General features: G+C 35.3%; 4 protein-coding genes across 4 annotated transcripts; 2 read left to right on the top strand and 2 right to left on the bottom strand.

The window, feature by feature from the left end:
• Positions 1–902: 902 nt before the first annotated feature.
• PG986_012930 (uncharacterized protein) lies at positions 903–2,367 on the top strand (the record flags this gene model as incomplete). The annotated part of the gene is made up of 8 exons (XM_066849152.1): positions 903–975; positions 1,030–1,095; positions 1,150–1,246; positions 1,297–1,408; positions 1,470–1,586; positions 1,646–1,711; positions 1,844–2,136; positions 2,202–2,367. The coding sequence occupies 8 exons, from the start codon at positions 903–905 to the stop codon at positions 2,365–2,367; spliced, it is 990 nt and encodes a 329-aa protein (XP_066695848.1).
• Positions 2,368–16,665: 14,298 nt separating this feature from the next.
• Positions 16,666–16,914, bottom strand: PG986_012929 (uncharacterized protein; the record flags this gene model as incomplete). Its single annotated transcript, XM_066849151.1, has 1 exon — positions 16,666–16,914. One exon carries the CDS (start codon positions 16,912–16,914, stop codon positions 16,666–16,668), a length of 249 nt encoding a protein of 82 aa, XP_066695847.1.
• Positions 16,915–17,199: 285 nt separating this feature from the next.
• Positions 17,200–18,893, bottom strand: PG986_012928 (uncharacterized protein; the record flags this gene model as incomplete). Its single annotated transcript, XM_066849150.1, has 2 exons — positions 17,200–17,361; positions 17,457–18,893. 2 exons carry the CDS (start codon positions 18,891–18,893, stop codon positions 17,200–17,202), a joined length of 1,599 nt encoding a protein of 532 aa, XP_066695846.1.
• Positions 18,894–19,239: 346 nt separating this feature from the next.
• On the top strand, positions 19,240–20,301 carry PG986_012927 (uncharacterized protein; the record flags this gene model as incomplete). Its single annotated transcript, XM_066849149.1, has 1 exon — positions 19,240–20,301. The coding sequence occupies one exon, from the start codon at positions 19,240–19,242 to the stop codon at positions 20,299–20,301; it is 1,062 nt and encodes a 353-aa protein (XP_066695845.1).
• Between the last annotated feature and the right edge of the window lie 81 nt (positions 20,302–20,382).

Here is a 20,382-nt window from a genome sequence, read left to right as displayed (position 1 = left end):
TCATATGCAAGAGATGATCGTCATTGTAGCTGCTTCAGACGTGACCAGGCCGCCTTGATTTCAATGGAAGTGCTTGGCAAGTAGGTTATGACAGCAACGACATGTTTATGCATCGACAATTTCATGCCAGTTCTTCGATCCAGTGGCACATCAACAGGCTACACTAGTGGATAATAATATATATGATTCTGACTATCTATCAAGTCGAAGGATTTCCTCGGGTTCTGGTTATTGGTATTCTCAAAACCTAGTTGCCTGAAACTGTATTATCGCCATACACACTTGTACGCATCCTCCCTAATATGAATCTGTCCATTTTAGTTGTAGCTATTGCATGCATTTATGCGGTGCTGGTCGTCTTGGTTAATCCAAAATGGGCGAAGATAAGTCCACAACAACCCATTGGCGAATTGTTGCTGACTATTCGATATTACAAAGTCTTATTGTCACCACACTCTACTCTGTCGAGCCTCAGATCTCGGTGGGGAAACTTGGTTTATCCTATGACGGCCTCGAAGACTATCCGTGACGCATATTCGCAGGTGCTTGACCCCAGCTATCGCACCAGACATGCACAGACTGGCCCGACCACTGACATGATTACTAGATGGGCGGAAATTCTGTTCGTATCAAGTCGCCTGAGAGTTGGATGACACTGGTGTCGTCTCCAGATTTGATCAATGACATCAAAACGGCCACGAACGATCAGCTTTCCTTGCATGCAGCTGCAAAGAGGTGAAATGGCCCTAGGACCATATTTGTCTTTTTTGATCTCTGACCGGATACAGATTCTGAAGCCTGGGTACACTATGAACGGATTTAATTGGCACGATCAAAGAGGCGTTGAGGGTATAGGATTCGTCAGAACACTGCGTACTCTTTTGACATATCATCTGCCTCAAATGACGCCTGGCACTCGAGGAATTATCGAGAAGACGTTTGCGAGGGAGATAGGAATTGGGAAGTGTGTCAATGGTGCGTAATTTACATCGCGTCATATGAGAGGAGTGCTGATGATGTGTCCAACAGTCCTGTCGCTCTCCAAGATCGTGACCACCAAGATCAGTGCATACGCATTCTTTGGAATGGATTATGGTACGTTCTGCCGTCCACCATGACGAATTTTGACTGATATATGTGTCTTTACAGTGGACGATGATGAGTTCATCGATGCAGCCTATTACTATAACGAAGATGTCCTATTTGGCTCCGAGCTGCTCCGACTTACACCCAAGTTCCTTGTACCGTATGTGATAACTGGCACGTTGTGGTTCCATCTACTGACATGGGAATTAGCTTCACCGGGCCACTTATGAAAGTGTTCCTGAAACGACAGCGGACGTTCTTCATGGGACTGGTATCCATCATTGAACAAAGAATGAGTAGCTCCGACTCGAAGAAGAAATATGTGAGCGAACATTACACCATGTTGCTTACTCAGCGGCTCCTGACATATCTTTTCGTCACAGAACGACGTTATCCAATGGATAATTGACACGTCACCGAAGTCGAAGCCGTGGACGCCCGGTAGGATGGCCTTCGAGGTCATGGCCATTTGGTTTGGTTCAGTCCAAGGCCTCGCCACAGTAAGGATGACAAATGTGGACGTTTTACACAGGGAGTGCGGTTAGCTGACCACTAGCAGACTTTGACGTTTGCAATCTATCATCTCTGCGATAATCCTGAATACCTTGAAGTCCTGCGCGAAGAGGTATAGAGTGAAGCTAGCGGAGAGTTCATGACGAGGGGAGAGGGCCTCCCCTAATGGATAGCTTCCTGAAGGAGTGCTCACGATGGACCCCAGTCGAGTCTGGTAAGTAACCCCCTGATAGCTTTCCTGTAGAGTATGATGGAATTCACGGCTAACAAGCGAACAGTCACTGGGCGTCGCTGTGCCCTACGAGACTTGACGTTCTCGGATGGCACCAAAGTTGCCAAGGGGGAATGGGTCGGCATTCCAGTGGGTCCGATGCTACGTGATGCATCCATGTACCCCCATCCCGACGTCTTCGACCCGTTCCGCTTTATCGACTCCAAGTTGCGCCGCGGGACAACTTGCATCCAACCAGATGGCCCCTCCAAATTCACAGACGTCTCCGACACCTGGCATGTCTGGGGGACCGGAAAAATGACCTGGTACGTACCCATGTTTAGGAATACTTCCAACGTCGCGTATTGGTCTGACAAATTGCTCGGAACAGCCCTGGGCGCTTCTTTGTTTCATTCGCTATGAAGCATACGCTGCATTACATCCTGGAAAACTATGACCTGGAAATGGCCCAGAAGAGTCGCAAGAAAACGATCAATTGGCGCACCCTTACCTTTCCGGCTCTAGGGGTCAAAGTAAACTTCAAAGCAAGACCATGAACTTTTGGAGACAAGTTGGGGAGTACCAAGGCTCGAATTGAGTATCTAGAGTAGCGTCGATATTCAGATTTACCAGGTTGTGTTATTCACCGTTTCTATTGTTTACTTCGTCTCGGTGTTGTTCTCATCGATGTTTGCGTAAGATCGCTTGCCAGTAATCTCTCTATGGAGGGGGTCGCTAGGTTATTTACCAGTCTGAAGTAAGCCGGTTTACGGTGCAGCGCGTTACCTTTATAACGCGCTACGTATTTAACTTATTAATTTTTACGATTACTACCCTTATATAACGTAGTTTACCACTACGCGACGTATATCGCTTAGCGACGCATTTAAATTTAATTCTAATATAATTAAACTTTAACGCGTAATACTTTTATAATTATAATACTTAATTAATCTTAAAAAATCGGATAGTTTTAATAATTTAAACGATATAAAATAAACCGAATTAAATAAGTTAAAAAATAATAATAAAAGCTTATAATATACCCGAATTAATTTTACGCTATCGAATTTACGGCTAAACTTTAAAACGCGAAATCCGATCGAAACAACGTAAAATAAATTTAATTAAAAAAAGGTACTTTATAAATATATAATTAACTTAAATATTCGAAGGATACCTCTCGATTTCGTTAATATAAAAAATATAGTTAATTTCTTTTTTTACGTCGCGCGGCGGCGATTATATTAATAAATATTAAGTTAAGCGCTTTATTAACCGTAACCTGGACTTAAAAATTAAAATAAATCGCCGGTATAATTATTAAAGAGCTTTTTATAAGGATTTTAAAGTTATTTTTACTTAGTTTACGTTAATCGCGAATATAAAAGCGAAATACGGGATCGTTAACGAAGATATTTAAAATTTCGACGAAACCGGCTTTATAATAAATATAATCGAGTTAATACTTATCGTAATACGCGTCGAGCGGCGTAAAAAAGCGAAATCGGTTTAGTTTAATAATCGGGAATAAATAACGACGATTAAATATATTAATTCGTAAAGTTAATATATTTCGCCGTTTTTAATCGTTTAAAGTTAATATTACTTCGTAAACTAATCCTGATGGACCCCATTAGGGGGTCCACCTAAGAAGGCCCAATTGACCCGCTAGGCCCAAATAGGCAGGCGGTCAATTGAGGCAGTACTAGTGGGGCATTCTACTGGTAAAGGCCTGACCGGCCCTTTACAGTTAGAGTCTCTTCCTTCCATCTCCATCTTTCTATTAATCTACTATTTGACGTCACTCCCATCCGGTCCCCTCAAATTGGTAGCATCTCTTTTAACCCTGATCGGTTACTAAACAAGATCATTTCGATTCAATAACCTCACTGGAAGTTCTGTTAGAATCTGTACGTGCAGTGCAACTTTTGGCGGTTCAGAGAGTAGGTTTGCGCATTAAAACCGTTGTCGACTTGGTGGACCTACACGTGTAGTGTGCCTCCGCCAACCCATATCGGAGTTGACGACTGAGTGCAGAAATCCGTACGTGTAGTGCGACTTTCTTTCTTAGTTTGATATGCCCTTAATGTGTCAGTTGCTGTCCGTATGTGTAATGCGACCGGCAATTGACTTCTGAGTTTTTCCCTGAGGTTGCTCTGCCCTGAGCACCCTGGAAACGCGACGCGTTCAGGCAAGTACAATTTCCCCACGAGTGTGATCCAGTAGGTTACCCGACCGATTACTCGTCCACACCACCTGATCCTGGGTGATAACCTGTTGTCACCGCAGACGCTACGGTTTCCTATAAACTTAGGTATCGTTCTGTGTAAGGACACTGTTTAAATTCCCTTAAATTTAATCTTTCGCACCACTCCCACCCGGTCCCCTCAAATCCCGCGAAACCGATTTACCGGGTAATTAAGTAATTAAGCCGACTTTTAATAATTAAACTAATAATAAAATAAACCTAAATTAAATTAAATACTTCGATAAATATATTAAATTATAAACGAAAAATCGCTAACGTAGTTTATTACTACGCGACGCATATTATTTAGCGACGCACTTTTTCCACTTCTCGACTTTTTTATATAAATTAATTTAATTATAACGCTTAAAATTAATTAAAACTACTCGCTATTCGATTCCTCGCTTAATTTTATATTTTTTTTATATGTTCGCGTATTATAACCTGTTTCGCCGTAAATATTATAACGCTTTTTACCGGTCGCCCTTCGTTTCGACGAACCCTTATTTTTATTTTTATTGGGCGCTAAACGCTTTTTTTTTACCTTTTCGTTTTGTAACTATTAAAATTTTTTAATAATAAAGGCTTTTTTAAACTAAACTCGCGACTTTTTAACTCTCCGGCGCTTAAAAAGTATTAAATTAGCCTTTTTTAATATATATATTTTATCGCGTATAAAGGTTATTTTATAAGCTATTTTAATTATACCCTTCGCTATTTAATCTACCGCATTTAAAATCGGCGTCGGAAAGCTTTTTTAATAAGTAAACACCCTCATTTTAATATAAATAAAATACTTAGTTATTTATTAGGGGTTAAACGGCGTTTAAAGGTCGTAAGTACTGGCCGTCCTTAGACGAGATAGGTTAAATATAAGCGTCCGAAGACGTATATTTAATTTATTAATTACCTCGTTAGGGTTATAAGGTATTAAACTAAATACGCTAAATCTAGATTTAATGTTAGCTTCTATAAAAATAATAAAATACGCGGCTTTAAAAACGATAAAAAACTCGAGCTTAATAATATAATTTATAAAAACCTTAATAAATAACTCGATTTCTTTCGAATAAATACGCTTTAAAAGCAAATAAAATGCTATATCGAAAGGTTAAAATAAATGCGATAAATAAAGAGGTATATTAATAGTAATAATATCGTTATTTTAATAGTATACCTCGAATTCGGCCGAAATATAGCTTTCGTGGCCGTCGAAAATTAAAAAGCGGTAACGACCCTTCGTTTATAATCTAGTATATTTATCGAAGGGCTTAATTTAGTTTAAACCTATTTCGTTATTAATCTAGCTATTAAAAATCGGCTTAATTATTTAATCGCTTAGTAAATCGGTTTCGCGGAATTAGTTCGCGAAGTAATATTAACTTTAAACGATTAAAAACGGCGGAATATATTAACCTTACGAATTAATATATTTAATCGTTATTACTTATTCCCGATTACTAAGCTAAACCGACTTCGCTTTTTTACGCCGCTCGGCGCGTATTACGACGAGTATTAACCCGATTATACCTATTATAAAACCGGTTTCGTCGAAATTTTAAATATCTTTATCGACGATCCCGTATTTCGCTTTTATATTCGTAATTAATATAAACTAAATAGAAATAACTTTAAAATCCTTATAAAAAGCCCTTTAATAATCGTACCGACGATTTATTTTAATCTTTAAGTCTAGGTTATAGTTAATAAAACGCTTAACTTAATACTTACTAACGCGGTCGCCGCCGCGCAACGCGATAAAAAAATTAGCCATATTTTTTATACTAATAAGATCGAGAAACATCCCTCGAATATTTAAATTAATTATATATTTACGAAATACCTCCTTTTTAATTAAATTTATTTTACTTCGTTTCGATCGGATTTCATGTTTTAAAGTTCGGCCGTAAATTCGATAATGTAAAATTAATTCGGGTATATTATAAACTTTTATTATTACTCTTTAGTTTATTTAATTCGGTCCGTTTCGTATCGCTTAAATTATTAAAACTATCCGATCTTTTTAAAATTAATTAAGCATTATAGTTATAAAGGTATTACGCGTTAAAGTTTAATTATATTAGAATTAAATTAAGGTGCGTCGCTAAATAATATGCGTCGCGTAGTGGTAAACCACGTTACCGCCTTTTAATTCTCGACGGCTACGTATAACGAACGGCTATCGGGGTTTAAAAGAAACCTCGTAAACGTGCTAGGGTTTATATTAACTAAAACGAGAGAGTATTTAAACGTATAAACGAATACGTTCGTTTAATATAATAAGTAATATTTTAAACTAATTATAGAATTTAATTAAAGGTGTAATAGGTTCGTTTAAAGTAATATGCTTTATTAATATATTAAATTAATGTTTAAATTAATCGTTAAAATAAAGAGTATTTATATAAAATATATAGGAAAAGTTTATTATTATATATTTAATCTCTTTTTTACCGATTTTACTATATTTTTTCAAATTATTAATTTATTAATAATCCGGCAATTTAATCGTAATGTTTAGTTTATTTATTAAGATAATAAGTTATACTTTTAAGTTTATAGTAGTTTACGGTAATTTATAATAAACTATTACGTAACGAGGTAATCCGTACGTTTTCTATTAGTGTTCCCGTTCGTTACTTTTAATTACGGGGCTTTTAAAACCGCTGTCTTTTTTTTAGCCGTATAAATAGCCAGGTCGTAATATTACGAAAGCTATATTTCGGTTAAATTCGAGGTATATAATTACGTTATTAAGTTTTAATAAGACGGAGCTATAAATAAATCTTGAAATAAATGGAATTTATAATAGAGAAGGAAAGGAAGAGAAAATCGAGCTAAGGCCGATGCGGCAGGTCGGTTTTAATAACAGGGTAATGGGGCTAGTGTAGGGTTTCCACACTAATTAACGCATAGGCTAACGTACTATATTACTACCCCCCTCGTAAAAAAGCGGCGCCTCGAAGGCTCTAAAAGGGATTTAAACGAAAATGTTTTTTATAAATAATTTCGCGTTTCTATTTAATTACTCGACTATAGGGCCTTTCCGGAATAATTTTATCCTCCTTTTTTTATTTCTCTTAAAATTTTTTATTATAATTTATTTAACCCTTCGTCTCGTTAATCGGTAGGTTTCCTTCGATATTAATAACTCGTCGTTTAAATAATTTTCGTTAAAGCGGTCTTTTTAACCGCGAGTTTTTATTATATTAATCGGATCGGGGGGCCGGTTTTATCCGGGTTCCGGCGATAGAAATTTTTTAATTTATTCGATACGTTTTTAAAATCGGAGGCTAAATATTAAATATCGTTATTTTCTTAATTAACTTAATCCGCTTTATATTATAATTTATAATAATAAGTTCGGGATATTTTAATTTTAAATACTTTATATTTTAAGCTTTTAAGTTCGTTAAGGTTTACGATTTCGCTAGCCGGGCGCTTCGAAGCCTGTTTAAATAATAAGTTATTAAGGTTTTTAAGGAATTAATTAATATAATATATTTTATTTTTCCACGAGTTAAAAGCGTTTAGTTTATAAATATAATTATCGCGGGATAAAATACGAAAAGATTATCGAGTATAAAGAAAAGCTAATTTATCGCTAGGTTAATCCGTTCCTAAGCCGGCGATCTTTTTAACGTAAACTCGGTCGCTTACGTTAAAGTTTAATTTTTTCCGGTACTTATTCGCTTATTCTCTTATTTTTTCCTAAGAGGTTAAAATTACCCGCCGCGCGGTTTTAAAGTACTCTTTAATAGTTTATACGTTTTATTAAACTTAAGCTCGATTTAGCTTTTCGTTAAGGGGAAATTTCTTTAAATCTTAAGTTTTTTTTCCTAATCGAAATAATTCTAAGGCTTAAAACCTTATTTTACCTCGAAAAAAGATATCCCCCTAAAGGAATTATACGGGATAATAGTTTAAACGTAGTTTAAAACGGGTAATATATTAACTAAATTATTTTAATAATAAATTAAAAATAATCGTAGCCGTTAATTTATATACTTATTTATAATTTCTATTTAACCGGTTATATCGTAATATACTGTAAAGGCGAACGCCTATTTAATACTTAGTATTTAATAAATTTTATTTATAAAGGAAGCCGTAAATTAAGTATTTCTATCGCTAACTATAATCCGTAATAGTTCGAATACTTAAAACGGCTTTTAATAATAAAGTTAAGCGGCCTTTTTCGCGTTTATATTTTTATTATAAGGGGAGGTTTAATTACGCTTCGTTAAATAGTCGACGACCGTTATTATTATATCGTAGCCCGTTTTTTTATTCGGAGGGTTTATAACTTTAAAGTTTATTACTATATTTTACCACGGTTAGTTAAGTATTAAAAATAATTAAAATTTTCTTAATATCTTTATATATAAAATCTTAGCTAGCTTATATATATAATTAACGACGAATACGTCGTAATCGTTTATTAATTTTAACCACTAATAACTTTAAAAAACTAACTTTTTAATTTTATTTATTCCCGGGTAAGTAATTATTACTCGGTAATAAACGTCTTTAATAACTCTCGTTTAAAGGTTATTTTTTAATAAAACTACTAGTTTTTTTTTATAAAATAATAATCCGTTAATTAATATAAAATCCTTATAACCCGTACGCGTTTTTTCGCGTAAAATTTCGAAGTCTTTTAATTATCGATTAACGTAAAAAAGGGTATTTAGAAAAGATATCCCCGATAAATTAAGGGGCGAAATATTATCCCTTAATAATATAATTTTAATACCTTTAGTAGCTTTAAAACTAAAACTTAATAACGTATTAAAACGTTTAAAAATAGCTTAATATCTTTCGCTTTCTTTCCTAGCTTTAAAAGTTCTCAGTTCCTTTACTTTTTAAAATAACGCGCCCGCGACAGTATTATCTTTCCCGGGCCGATAAGTAATAATAAAATTATACTAAGCTAGTATCTAGGTTTAATAAACTTATTAGGAATTAAAGTATTATTTAATACCGAAATATTTAAGCGTATAATAATTAATAATAATAATAAACGGTTTAAAGCGTCGAAAACCGATTAACTTTACGCGTTAATATTATAAGCTTCGAATTACAATAAATAACTCCTTATTATAAATAAAATAATTAAGCTTTAAACCTTAAAGGGACTCCGAAAAATACCTAACTAAATATTATTCCCTATTGTTTTGTTTTTAGGAAAAGACGCTAGCGATAATAAAATCGGAAGAGTTAATTTTAAGTTTTATCTCCTTTTTATAGTTTAAATACATAAAGACTAGTGCCCGTAGTAAGGCGTCCTTTAATTCGTCGAAAATAGCTTACTATTTAAGTCCTTAAATTTACGGCTAATCGGTTTTCGTTAGTATTATTAATAGTTTAATAATCTTATTATAATCCTTAACGAACTTATAATAAAAATTATAGAATTTAAAAAATAATTATATCGTTTTTATATTCGTTAATAAAGATTAATTTTTTACCGCGGAGATCTTATTAAGGTTTATAGTAACGCTATCGGTTTTAATAATAAAGCCGAGGTATTTAATTTCCGTTACGTTAAACTCGCATTTTTTAAGGTTAGCTTAGAAGCTAGTTTTTAATAGTTTCTAAAAAACCTTTTTATATACTCCTCGTGTTAAAAAGGGTTTTTAAAATAAATAAGAATATTATTAATATAAGTATAGTAAAAATCGTTAAGGTATTCCCGCAGTAAATTATTAATAAACCTCTAGAAAGTGGATAGTTTATTAGTTAGCCCGAACGGGAGGACTCTATATTTATACGTTCCGTAACGGGTTCGAAAAATCGTTAAATCTTTATCTTTTTTTAAACGGACTTTATAAAAAGCTTATTAAATATTAGTTTTAATATAAATTTTAGCCTTAATTATTTTATCGAAGGTTTCTTCGATTAATAATAGCGGATATTGGTCTTTTCGCGTAATAGTATTTAATTTCCTAAGATCTACGTAAAAGCGAAGCTCGCCGTCGTTTTTAAAAGTTATAAATATAAGGGCCGCTTAAAGGGTATCGCTCGATATAATAAAGCCCTTTTTAAGATTTTTCGAGATATATTTTTAAGCCGCGGTAAGCTCTTCGAGAAATATTTTATAAAGTAGGCTATAACTTAAATTATTCGGTTTCGTGCCGTTTATTAATTTAATTTTATAGTTTATTAATCCGCGGTGTTTAGTTAGTTTATCGGATTATGTTTTATTAAATATATAATAAAAGTTTTTATATATTTTAAGTATTATTTCTTTTACTTTTCGGCGTAGTTTATTTTTATCTTTAAGTAAGGAATTATCCCGAAAGGTTTCCCTTTTTAAATAAACTTATCGATTTAATAAAAGATTATTTTATAAACTTAGCACGAGTTATTTCTTTTTACGCTCTAATAAAAGCTTAAAGCGTTTAAAATTATTATATCGGGTACCTTTTAACGATATTAATTAATTGCGTCGCGAGCGAGGCGATAAAGGCCGCGCTTATTCTCTTAATTATAATAGGGCGTACGTTCCGGCGTCTATTTACAATTATTACTTAACTATTTTAATTACCGTAATTTATTATTAAAACTACGCTGTATTTTAACTAATCTTTTATTTAATCGGTAAATCGTACGCGAAAGGATTTTTAAAATTTTTTCCTTTACAGCCAGAGAGCTAAGAGTATTAAGTAACCGCGCGCTTTTCCCCTCTATAAAGCGGGCTTTTAATTAAAAAAGTCGGCCGTTTTGTTTCCGTTTATTTTTTTTAATTTAAGTTTTTAAAGCCCGGTTCCGGGTATCCGTATTTTTTTAATAGCTCGAATATTTTAATAATACGCTTACCTCGTTTATTAATATATCCGTGTTTTCGGTAAGGTTTTAATCGTCGGGATAGTCGAAATAGCGAGTTTTTAAACGAATAACGACGTTATATTCTTCGAACTATTTTCGCCTAATAATAAAGTTATATTTTATATTAATTATTACGAAAAAGATTAACTTAATACTCCGGTAATAAATTCGTAAGTTAGCGAATATTATTATATTAAAAAATTAAAAAGGTTTACCGTTAAAACCTTTAATCTCGTAAGGCTGAGAAGCGGTTACTCGCCTTGCGCTTAATTATTTAATTACTTTATTAGCGAAATTTACGCTTATAAATAAATAAACGGCTACTCCCGTATTAACGAGTATTACAGTAATAAATAACAATAATTTATTATTATTTATAATATATTTAAAAGTTAAAAAAGATCCTTTAATTAATTTCTATAAAAAATTAAATAGTATCGTTATTAAGTTATTTTTAACGGTAATTAATATTTATTTTAAAAAAGAGTCCTTATTCCTTAGGATTAATTTTTTAATCCTTCTAGCTTAGCGAGGGCTTAATTAAGCTTATAATTATTAAAAAGGAGGCTAAGTAAAAATCTTTTATATTTTTAATAAATCTCGTTAATATTAATAAGTTTACGTCCTCCGGCATTATATTATTTTAAAGAATAGTTAGTTTTTTAATAATTAATTTAATAATAGTTAAAGCAGCGTCCTTTTTTTACTAATTTCTACGTCTCTTTAACGGTAATAGGAGGAAAGTAAATCTTAATTAAAGAGTTACTTATTAATATAATAGATTTCGTAAAAATAGCGGTTTTAAAACCGCCGGCTTTATCGTTTTTATTATTAAAATTATTTTTAACGTTTAACGAAAAAATAGGTTTATCGGACCGCTTTTTCTTCTCGTTCGTGTTTATAAAGCTTTAAACTATCTACTTATAATACTTAACGTAGGTATTAAAGTCGACGGTTTCGTCGAAATATATCGTAATAATAATAATTATAACATAAAACATAAGCTTATTATAAAAGCTTTTTTTTTAAAAAGCACGGAGGAATTCTTTTTTTAATTAATCGAACGAAATCGGATAAGAACTTTTAATATCCGGTTAAAGAAATTATTTTTAGTTAATCGTATTCTTTTTTAGCTTTTTCGCGAGAGGTATAATCGAAATAACGCTCTTATAAATAATCGAGGAGTTTATCGGTAATAATAATACGATTAAAGTAATAATCCCGAAAAAAAGTAATAATTTATAAACGGCCTTTTTTTATATAATTATAAATAGCGTTAAATATTTAGCTATTAAAAATAAAATAATTAGCGTTTTCGGTTTATATATCTTTAATTTAATGGAATTAAACTTTAAAAAAAAACTTTATCCTTATTTTTATCGCTATAAAAGTTGTCAACTTTTATTTTATAACTTTTTTATAATGGGTACCTCCGTTATTAATCGTAATAAAGGGAGTGTTATTACGTTTATTTATAATTAATTAGGTAACGGCGGTTTAAACGTCGTATAATTATTTTAATTAGTTCGCCGATTCGATATTAGTTTTTATAAAGTTAATAGTTAAGTCGTTTATAGTCGCCTTTATAAACTCCCGGGCGGTAATAGCCTCGTTATAAACTTTAATTAATTCCTTTAAAGTAAACTTTAACGAGTTAAGTTCGCTATTTAATCTATTAATTTTAAGCTATTCTTTTATTAAATTCTTACCCTTATAAATATTATAATAATCGGATAAATGGAAAAAAACTAAATATTTAACTTAAATAACAGTTATATTTAATTAAAAATCCGCTTAACGAGCCTTAGTATAAAAGTTAAATATTTATACCGTGCGAGCGTAACCTAATAAAAAAACGAAGCGTACTTCTTAAAATAACTCGTTTAAATTATTATATATATTCTTAAACTTATCGATAATTATAGATCTATTCTTAAAAAACTATTTAACTTCTTTAACTTTAATTTATAAAGCGAAAGGGAAAATAGTTTTATTATCGTTACGTATATATCGGTCGAATAAAGCGTTTAATCGGGCCTATAAGTCTTCGCTATTTAAGTTACCGATAGTGGTATCGTATCGTGAGGACTAAGCCTTTTTATATAATTATTTAAAATCGATAAAGATATAAAAACCTTATTCGTTTTCTATATTATCGGGGTTATTTTAAGTAGTTTACGTTAACTCGGTCTCCGGGTCGATTAATAGGCTATATCGGTTAAAAGAGCGGCGGGAAAAATAAATTAACTTTTTATCGGATTTTTTAAGTTCGTTAACGGGCTTTACGAAAATATTTTAATTAAATCGCATATATCGTTTAACCTCGGCTTAAAAAGCATAATCGTTTTCGTTACGCGTTATAACGTATTTATTTTAAAGTAAATTATTAAACGCTAAAAGTTTTTAACGTCGATTAATTAAGGTTTACTTTTTTATCGCGTAACGATAAGAATAGTATTAATTAATTTAAATAGATAAGTAAAATATTATATTACTAAACGATAAAAAAGGCGGTTATAAATAGTTACGCTATTAAGTCTTAATAAGACGAGGCTGTAAATAAATCTTGAAATAAATAGAATTTACGACAGAGAAAAAAAGGAAGAGAAAATCGAGCTAAGGCCGATACGGCAGGTCGGTTTTAATAATAAGGTAGTGAGGCTAGTGTAAGGTCTCTATACTAACCAGCGCACAGGCTAACGCACTATATTACTTATATTATTAAAATAACGATATTATTATTATTAATATAACGTGGTTTATTACTACGCGACGTATATCACTTAGCGACGCACTTTTTTTTACTTCTTAACCCTTTTATATAAATTAATTTAACTATAACGTTTAAAATTAATTAAAATTACTCGCTATTTAATTCTTCGCTTAATTTTATATCTTTTTTATATATTCGCGTATTATAACCTATTTCGCCGTAAATATTATAACGTTTTTTACCGGTCGCCCTTCGTTTCGATAAACCTTTATTTTTATTTTTATCGGGCGTTAAACGTTTCCTTTTTACTTTCTTATCCTATAGCTACTAAAATTCCTTAATAATAAGGGCTTTTTTAAACTAAACTTACGACTTTTTAGCTCTTTAGCGCTTAAAAAATACTAAATTAACTTCTTTTAATATATATATTTTATCGCGTATAAAGGTTATTTTATAGACTATTTTAATTATACTTTTCGCTATTTAATTTATTATATTTAAAATCGGCGTTAAAGAGTTTTTTTAATAGGTAAATACTTTCTTTTTAATATAAATAAAATGCTTAATTATTTATTAAGGGTTAAACGGCGTTTAAGGGTTATAGGTACTAGCCGTCCTTAAACGAGATAGGTTAAGTATAGGCGTTTAAAGATATATATTTAACTTATTAATTACCTCGTTAAGGTTATAAGGTATTAAATTAAATGCGTTAAATCTAGATTTAATGTTAATTTCCGTAAAAATAGTAAAATACGCGGCTTTAAAAGCGATAAAAAACTTAAGTTTAATAATATAGTTTATAAAAGCTTTAATAAATAGCTCGATTTTTTTTAAATAAATATATTTTAAAAGTAAATAAAGTATTATATCGAAAAGTTAAAGTAAATGCGATAAATAAGGAGGTATATTAATAATAATAATATCGTTATCCTAATAGTATACCTCGAATTCGGCCGAAATATAGCTTTTATAACTATTAAGAATTAAGAGGTGGTAACGACTTTTCGTTTACGATTTAATATATTTATCGAAGTATTCAATTTAATCTAGGCTTATCTCGTTATTAATTTAATTATTAAAAATCGATTTAATTATTTAATCGCCCGGTAAATTAATTTCGCGGGATTAATTTACGAGGTAATATTAGTTTTAAATAATTAAGAACGGCGAAATGTATTAACCCTGCGAATTAATATATTTAATCGCCGTTGTTTATTCCCGATTATTAAGTTAAATCGATTTCGCTTTTCTACGTCGTTTAACGCGTATTATAACGAGTATTAACCTGATTATATTTATTATAAAGCCGGTTTCGTCGAAATTTTAAATATTTTTATCGACGATCCCGTATTTCGCTTTTATATTCGCGATTAATGTAAATTAAGTAAAAATAATTTTGGAATTCTCGTAAAAAGCCCTTTAATAATTATACCGACGATTTATTTTAATTTTTAAGTTCGGGTTACGGTCGATAAAACGCTTTATTTAATATTTACCGACGCGGTTATCGCCGCGTGACGCGGTAAAAAGATTAGCTATATTTTTTATATTAGCGAAATTAAGAAGTATCCCTTAAATATTTAAATTAATTATATATTTATAAAGTACCTCTTTTTTAATTAAATTTATTTTACGTCGTTTCGGTTAGATTTCGCGTTTTAAAGTTCGGCCGTAAATTCGATAATATAAAATTAATTCGGGTATATTATAAGCTTTTATTACTACTTTTTAATTTATTTAATTCGGTCCGTTTTATATCGCTTAAATTCTTAAAATTATTCGATCTTTTTAGGATTAATTAAGTATTATAGTTATAAAAGTATTATACGTTAAACTTTAATTATATTAGAATTAAAATAAAGTGTGTCGCTAAGTAATATACGTCGCGTAGTAATAAACCACGTTAACCGTGATTTTATTTAATAAATATAATATTAAGAGGTTATTATTAATACTTTCGAAATAGTAAGCGATTTTAAGTATAGTAGTAATTAATGCTTTTAAGTTTATATTATTAACTTGTAACTTTAGAATTTCGAGTGTATTTACTTAATTATATAGTTTCTTTTTCGATTTCTTAAGGTTTTAATTAAAATTAACGTTGATTGTTTTTTTAATACTATTATGTTTATTAAGGGCAGTATTAGTAATTTTAATTATTATAATATAATAGTCTTTATTACGAAATAAAGTATTTTTTAATTTATTTTAAATTTTTTTATTAAAATAGTATAAAATCGTTCCTTTTAAAACTCGTTTATATTCGCGTTTAATGTAGCTAGAGGCTTTATTTTCGGTATTTTTACCTTTTTAAGGTTTTTTTTCAATAGGTACGGCTTTATCGTTATTATTAATTTTCCTTTTTTCAAGAGTTAAATTATTAATATCGATTAAAATATCGTTAAAAAAATATAGTAAAAATACGTAGTCTTTTTTAATTTAATCTTTTTTTTAATTAATTATAGTTAACTTTAATTTCCGGGTGCGAATTATTTTCGATAATTATTATAATAATTTTAATTAACGGATTTAGTTAATTATAGATTTCCGTGATTTATATATTTTAATTTAGTCGTTAAAGGATTTATTACGGTACCGGGGTTAGTTTTACGTAGTACTCGTTAACTTTATATTAAGTATAAAGTAATACGCGGCTTATTATATTTTTATAATTAAGTGTAAAAGTATTAAGTAAATATAAATAGTAAAAAAAGCGTATATATTTTTAATCTAGCTATTTTATAATACCGGGCATTAAGTTTTTAATGATATACCCTTTAAAGTTACGTATAGCTTAATTAATTTAACCGCACTAAGTCTCTTAATCTTTAGCCTTATTATAATATTAAAGTATATATAATATTAATAATAAATACGTGGTGAGAAAGGCTTAAAGGGGTATATTAAATAAAGTGATTAATATTATTAAATAAAAGTAGCGATGTATTACCCGCTTTTACCGATAAATAGCGGAACTAGCTCTATAGGTATAAATTTATATTAAATTAATTAAACTAGACTAGACACGTATAAACTAAAAGAATACATGATTCTACGCGTTTAATAGCATCGCACTTCGACGTCGCCCTGACTTGCTGGAAGCAATTCCAAGAGCCGGATGCAAAGGTCATCTGATTCACTGGGCAGGCCGTCATATTCGTAGCGGTTCTCCTCATCGACCGGCCCAGCAGTCGCGGGGTCAAAGGTTACGCGCTTGGTAATGCCGCCTGTGAGGTAGTCCGAGATGACAGTGATCGCTTCCTTTGGGTTCAAAGTGTCCCGGATTTGGGCCCACATGCGATCCGACATATTGGCGACACGATTTGAATAATACGGGTGGCAGTTGTAGGGGCGTAGGAATAAATATGCGTTACGCCGCAGCCTTGCATGTCCTATTTCTCCTCAGCTGAAGCTGAACTGGTTTGAAACGCGCCGTCAGCCCTAAGCCGAGCTGAGCTAGCGTGCGTGCGGTAGCCCCGGCCACGAATAGTTAGATATAATAATACAGGTGTAGAGAAGCAATATACCGATCGTGCATTTATCTGCACAAGGTAACCTGCCTGAAACTTTCCCCACCCGAGGCTGTTTACATACTCAGTCAATATCCATGTCATCCTCAACATCAAAATGGTCCAGGTCAAAATTCGGAAAGTCGTCACCCAACACTTCTCTTGCCTCAGCCTCCCGCCAATCATAGTCGTCAAGAGACTCTTCGGGGCCCCAGCCGCTGGGGGTGCCAGGCTCGACTCCCCCGGCCTCTGGAGGTTAGGCGGATCGTCTCCCGGCTGCTGCAAGCTAGTTCCGGACAGATCGCCTGACCAAGGTCCTCGCGTTATTCTTGGCACACCAACCCCGAGAGGAGGGCTCGACGCGGGCCCAGCGGCGGGGGCAACAGACCGCTGATAGAGGCGATCGGCAAATGTCCTGATGGCTCCTTTGGCAGGGCACACCAGACACAAGCCGGTCTTGGGACTGCCCGAGACCACGAAGCCGATAAGTTCCTGGTCATCGCCACCAACCACCCAACTTCCTGAATCCCCAGCGCTAAGTGGGATATCCAGGTGGAAGGGATGCAGCATCTGAAAGTCGTGAGCTCCAGGCAATCGAGTATAGAACGGCATGCTCAACTGCTTGCCGGAGATGGGTCCCTTGGAAGCTGTAAGTACGGTGGCGGACGAGCCTGCGGCCCCTTCTCGATCCCAGAAGCGCTCGTCCCAGTAGGCCTGTGGATCGAGTGGCTTTACATTGGGAAGACGCTTCAGCGACACTTCATCATATGGACTTCTACCCCACATGCGAACCAGGACGAGATCCAACTCTCCGTCTATGAATGTAACGGATCCAAGGGGCGCACAGAGTTCATGGATTGCTGCCCCTTTTTCCTTCGCAGGTGATGGCTCAACAGTCTCGGGTACTTGTTCAAACGTTTCTTCCGGGACAGTACCGACTGATGGTGGCGATTGGTGGGAGGATTTTCGACCCGCCAGTCGTTCCTCGTTGTCAGAACCTGCCGATGAGGAAGTAATGCTTCCATGGCTTGTTACGGAGCTCAGCATCTCATCATCCGTGTCGCTGTCCCAGTCATCGAGGCCAGTGATCTCGCAATCGTCCGAGTCACTCCCAGACTCGCCCAACGCTGTGTCATACGACGGGTCAGGCGGCTGGGGCGACCTCGTCATCACATGAGCTGCGGTAATGATGTAGTAGCTGTTGTCATGAGCAAACAGGCCACTGCAGGTTACAGAAGAAGACGTCTTTCGACCTAGCCCGTCATGGAAATGAACCGAGGTTGGCTTGTGTAACCCCCACTTTGGCACGCCGAAGGTATCGGCGCATGCGAATATCGTCTCGGGCTGCGCATCGGTACTAAAATCAAGTGGTGGGATGTCCCCAGTCCCCAGTTGCCGCAAGTCTTCGTGCTCAGCAGCGAAGTCGCAGTGCCCCAGTTCGAATCCGGGGTAGTCCGCCAGGATTCTACTGGCCTTGATCTTCTCGAATGCCTCTTTTCGTCGCGGTTTGTCGTCCGATACCACCATGATCGTGGGATTGGTCTTCAGGGGGGCTTTTCCGATCATGAACAACGTCAAGCTCATGATAGAGTTTGATTCTGGCAGACTATTCCGAAGCATGGAATTGAGACTCCCATAAATCTCGGTGGTGAAGAGGTCCCTAGCCGGCCCAGTTGCGACCCAATAAGGGTATTTCTGCTTCAGCAGTCCACGATATACCCCGGTCGAGTCGGCCGCGTACGGCCATTTGCTGGTATCTGGACGCCTGTACCTCTGCATCCTGATGTTGAGACCTGGTGATGTTGAGTGCTGCACTTGGTTTATGGGCAGTATCTGCAAAGGTCAACGAGGATAAAGCCCTGCTGTTACGACCCCGCTTCTCAGATGTGACACTGAACACCGGTGATAGGAGGGATGAAACGGATATGCAAGTCCCTGCAGCTGAGCCAGCCAGTCGGGCCGCCCCGTTGGCGACATGCCTGCTGCGCCACCAGGCTGCTCGCGAAGAACATCTCCAACATCCTCTTGGCCCACTCATAGTACAATCATTACACATATCGCCATGCCTCAGTTAAGCCCGATTGCTTAGGCTTGATTACACATTGACCAAACGCTCTCTCAAGTCATGAGCTCTTCACTGGATACCAAGTTGGTCGGGACTATAATAGGGGCAGAAACCAGACGCGACTTGATCTGCCAGCTATGGGGCCCATTGACGCCGACCGAAGGTGACTTGCGCAGTATGCAGCCCTATATCCAGTACTATTCTACACAGTGTCGACAGTTTCTTCTAGATGGCGGTATTCATGTCTCCGCATCTACACACAACGACATTGTCCACCTGGCAAGCATATTCCATCAGAAACGAGCACGAGGCGACATCCTGCAAGGCCATGTCGCATCCTCATTGGGCAAAGCACCTGACGCGGAAGCCGCCAACTGCGCGATCAACCTCTGCGCAAGGCTGCTCCTGATGGTCGCCATTGGTGACCCGCCCAACAGCCTGCCGGGCCCGAACACGATACACTGGGAGGATGGCTCCCTATCGGACTTCACCGAGGGCTGTTTTGGCGTGCAGCACCAGTTGAGCCCCGAGAATGCCCAGATCAGCAAGACGATGACGATGCTGAACCTGCAGAAGATCGGCGGCATGGAGATCGAGTGGACGCCGAACCTGGCAGACCACCTGCGCCTCGTCGATGATGACCGCCGAGTATTGGTCTTCAGCTGCGTCTCCTTCCTGAAATTCCACACCAAGCACGCCGCTTCGAGCATACGACCACTCTTCCCCTCGGGCTTCTTGGAAGAGACCCTCCGCACCTTCTCCCTCCTCTTCCCCCAGAACGACGCCGCGTCGCAGAGGTGGCTCGGCGCCCAGATCAAGGGCCGGGGCCGCGACTTGTTCGACCCGGCGCTGCTGCACTGCGGGAGCCTGTGGACCCGCGAGCGGCGGTACGAGAATTTCAAGTACTGGAACAACCGCCTCGTCATCCTGAAGCAGGCGCTGGACGACGCTCGGCCTCAGACTATGACGCAGTGGTGGCACGACCAGCGGAACGGGGTCCAGTGGTACACGTTCTGGGTCGCCATACTGGTGTTCATCGTCACGATCTTCTTTGGGATCATACAGAGTCTGGAGGGGGCGTTACAGGTGTGGCTATCATGGAAGTCAATGGATGAGAGTTGAGGTGGGAAAGTCAGAGCCTAAAGAGACGTTGCTGGGATTTTATATGGGATGCGTCTACGGAGTACGCACATGGTTGGGGTC

This window comes from Apiospora aurea, assembly GCF_038362705.1.
Source record: "Apiospora aurea strain CBS 24483 chromosome Unknown utg000008l_segment0_segment0, whole genome shotgun sequence".
Lineage (NCBI taxonomy): Eukaryota > Fungi > Ascomycota > Sordariomycetes > Amphisphaeriales > Apiosporaceae > Apiospora > Apiospora aurea.
The sequence above is the reverse complement of the archived record's forward strand: the minus strand, read 5'-3'. Positions and strand labels throughout refer to the sequence as shown.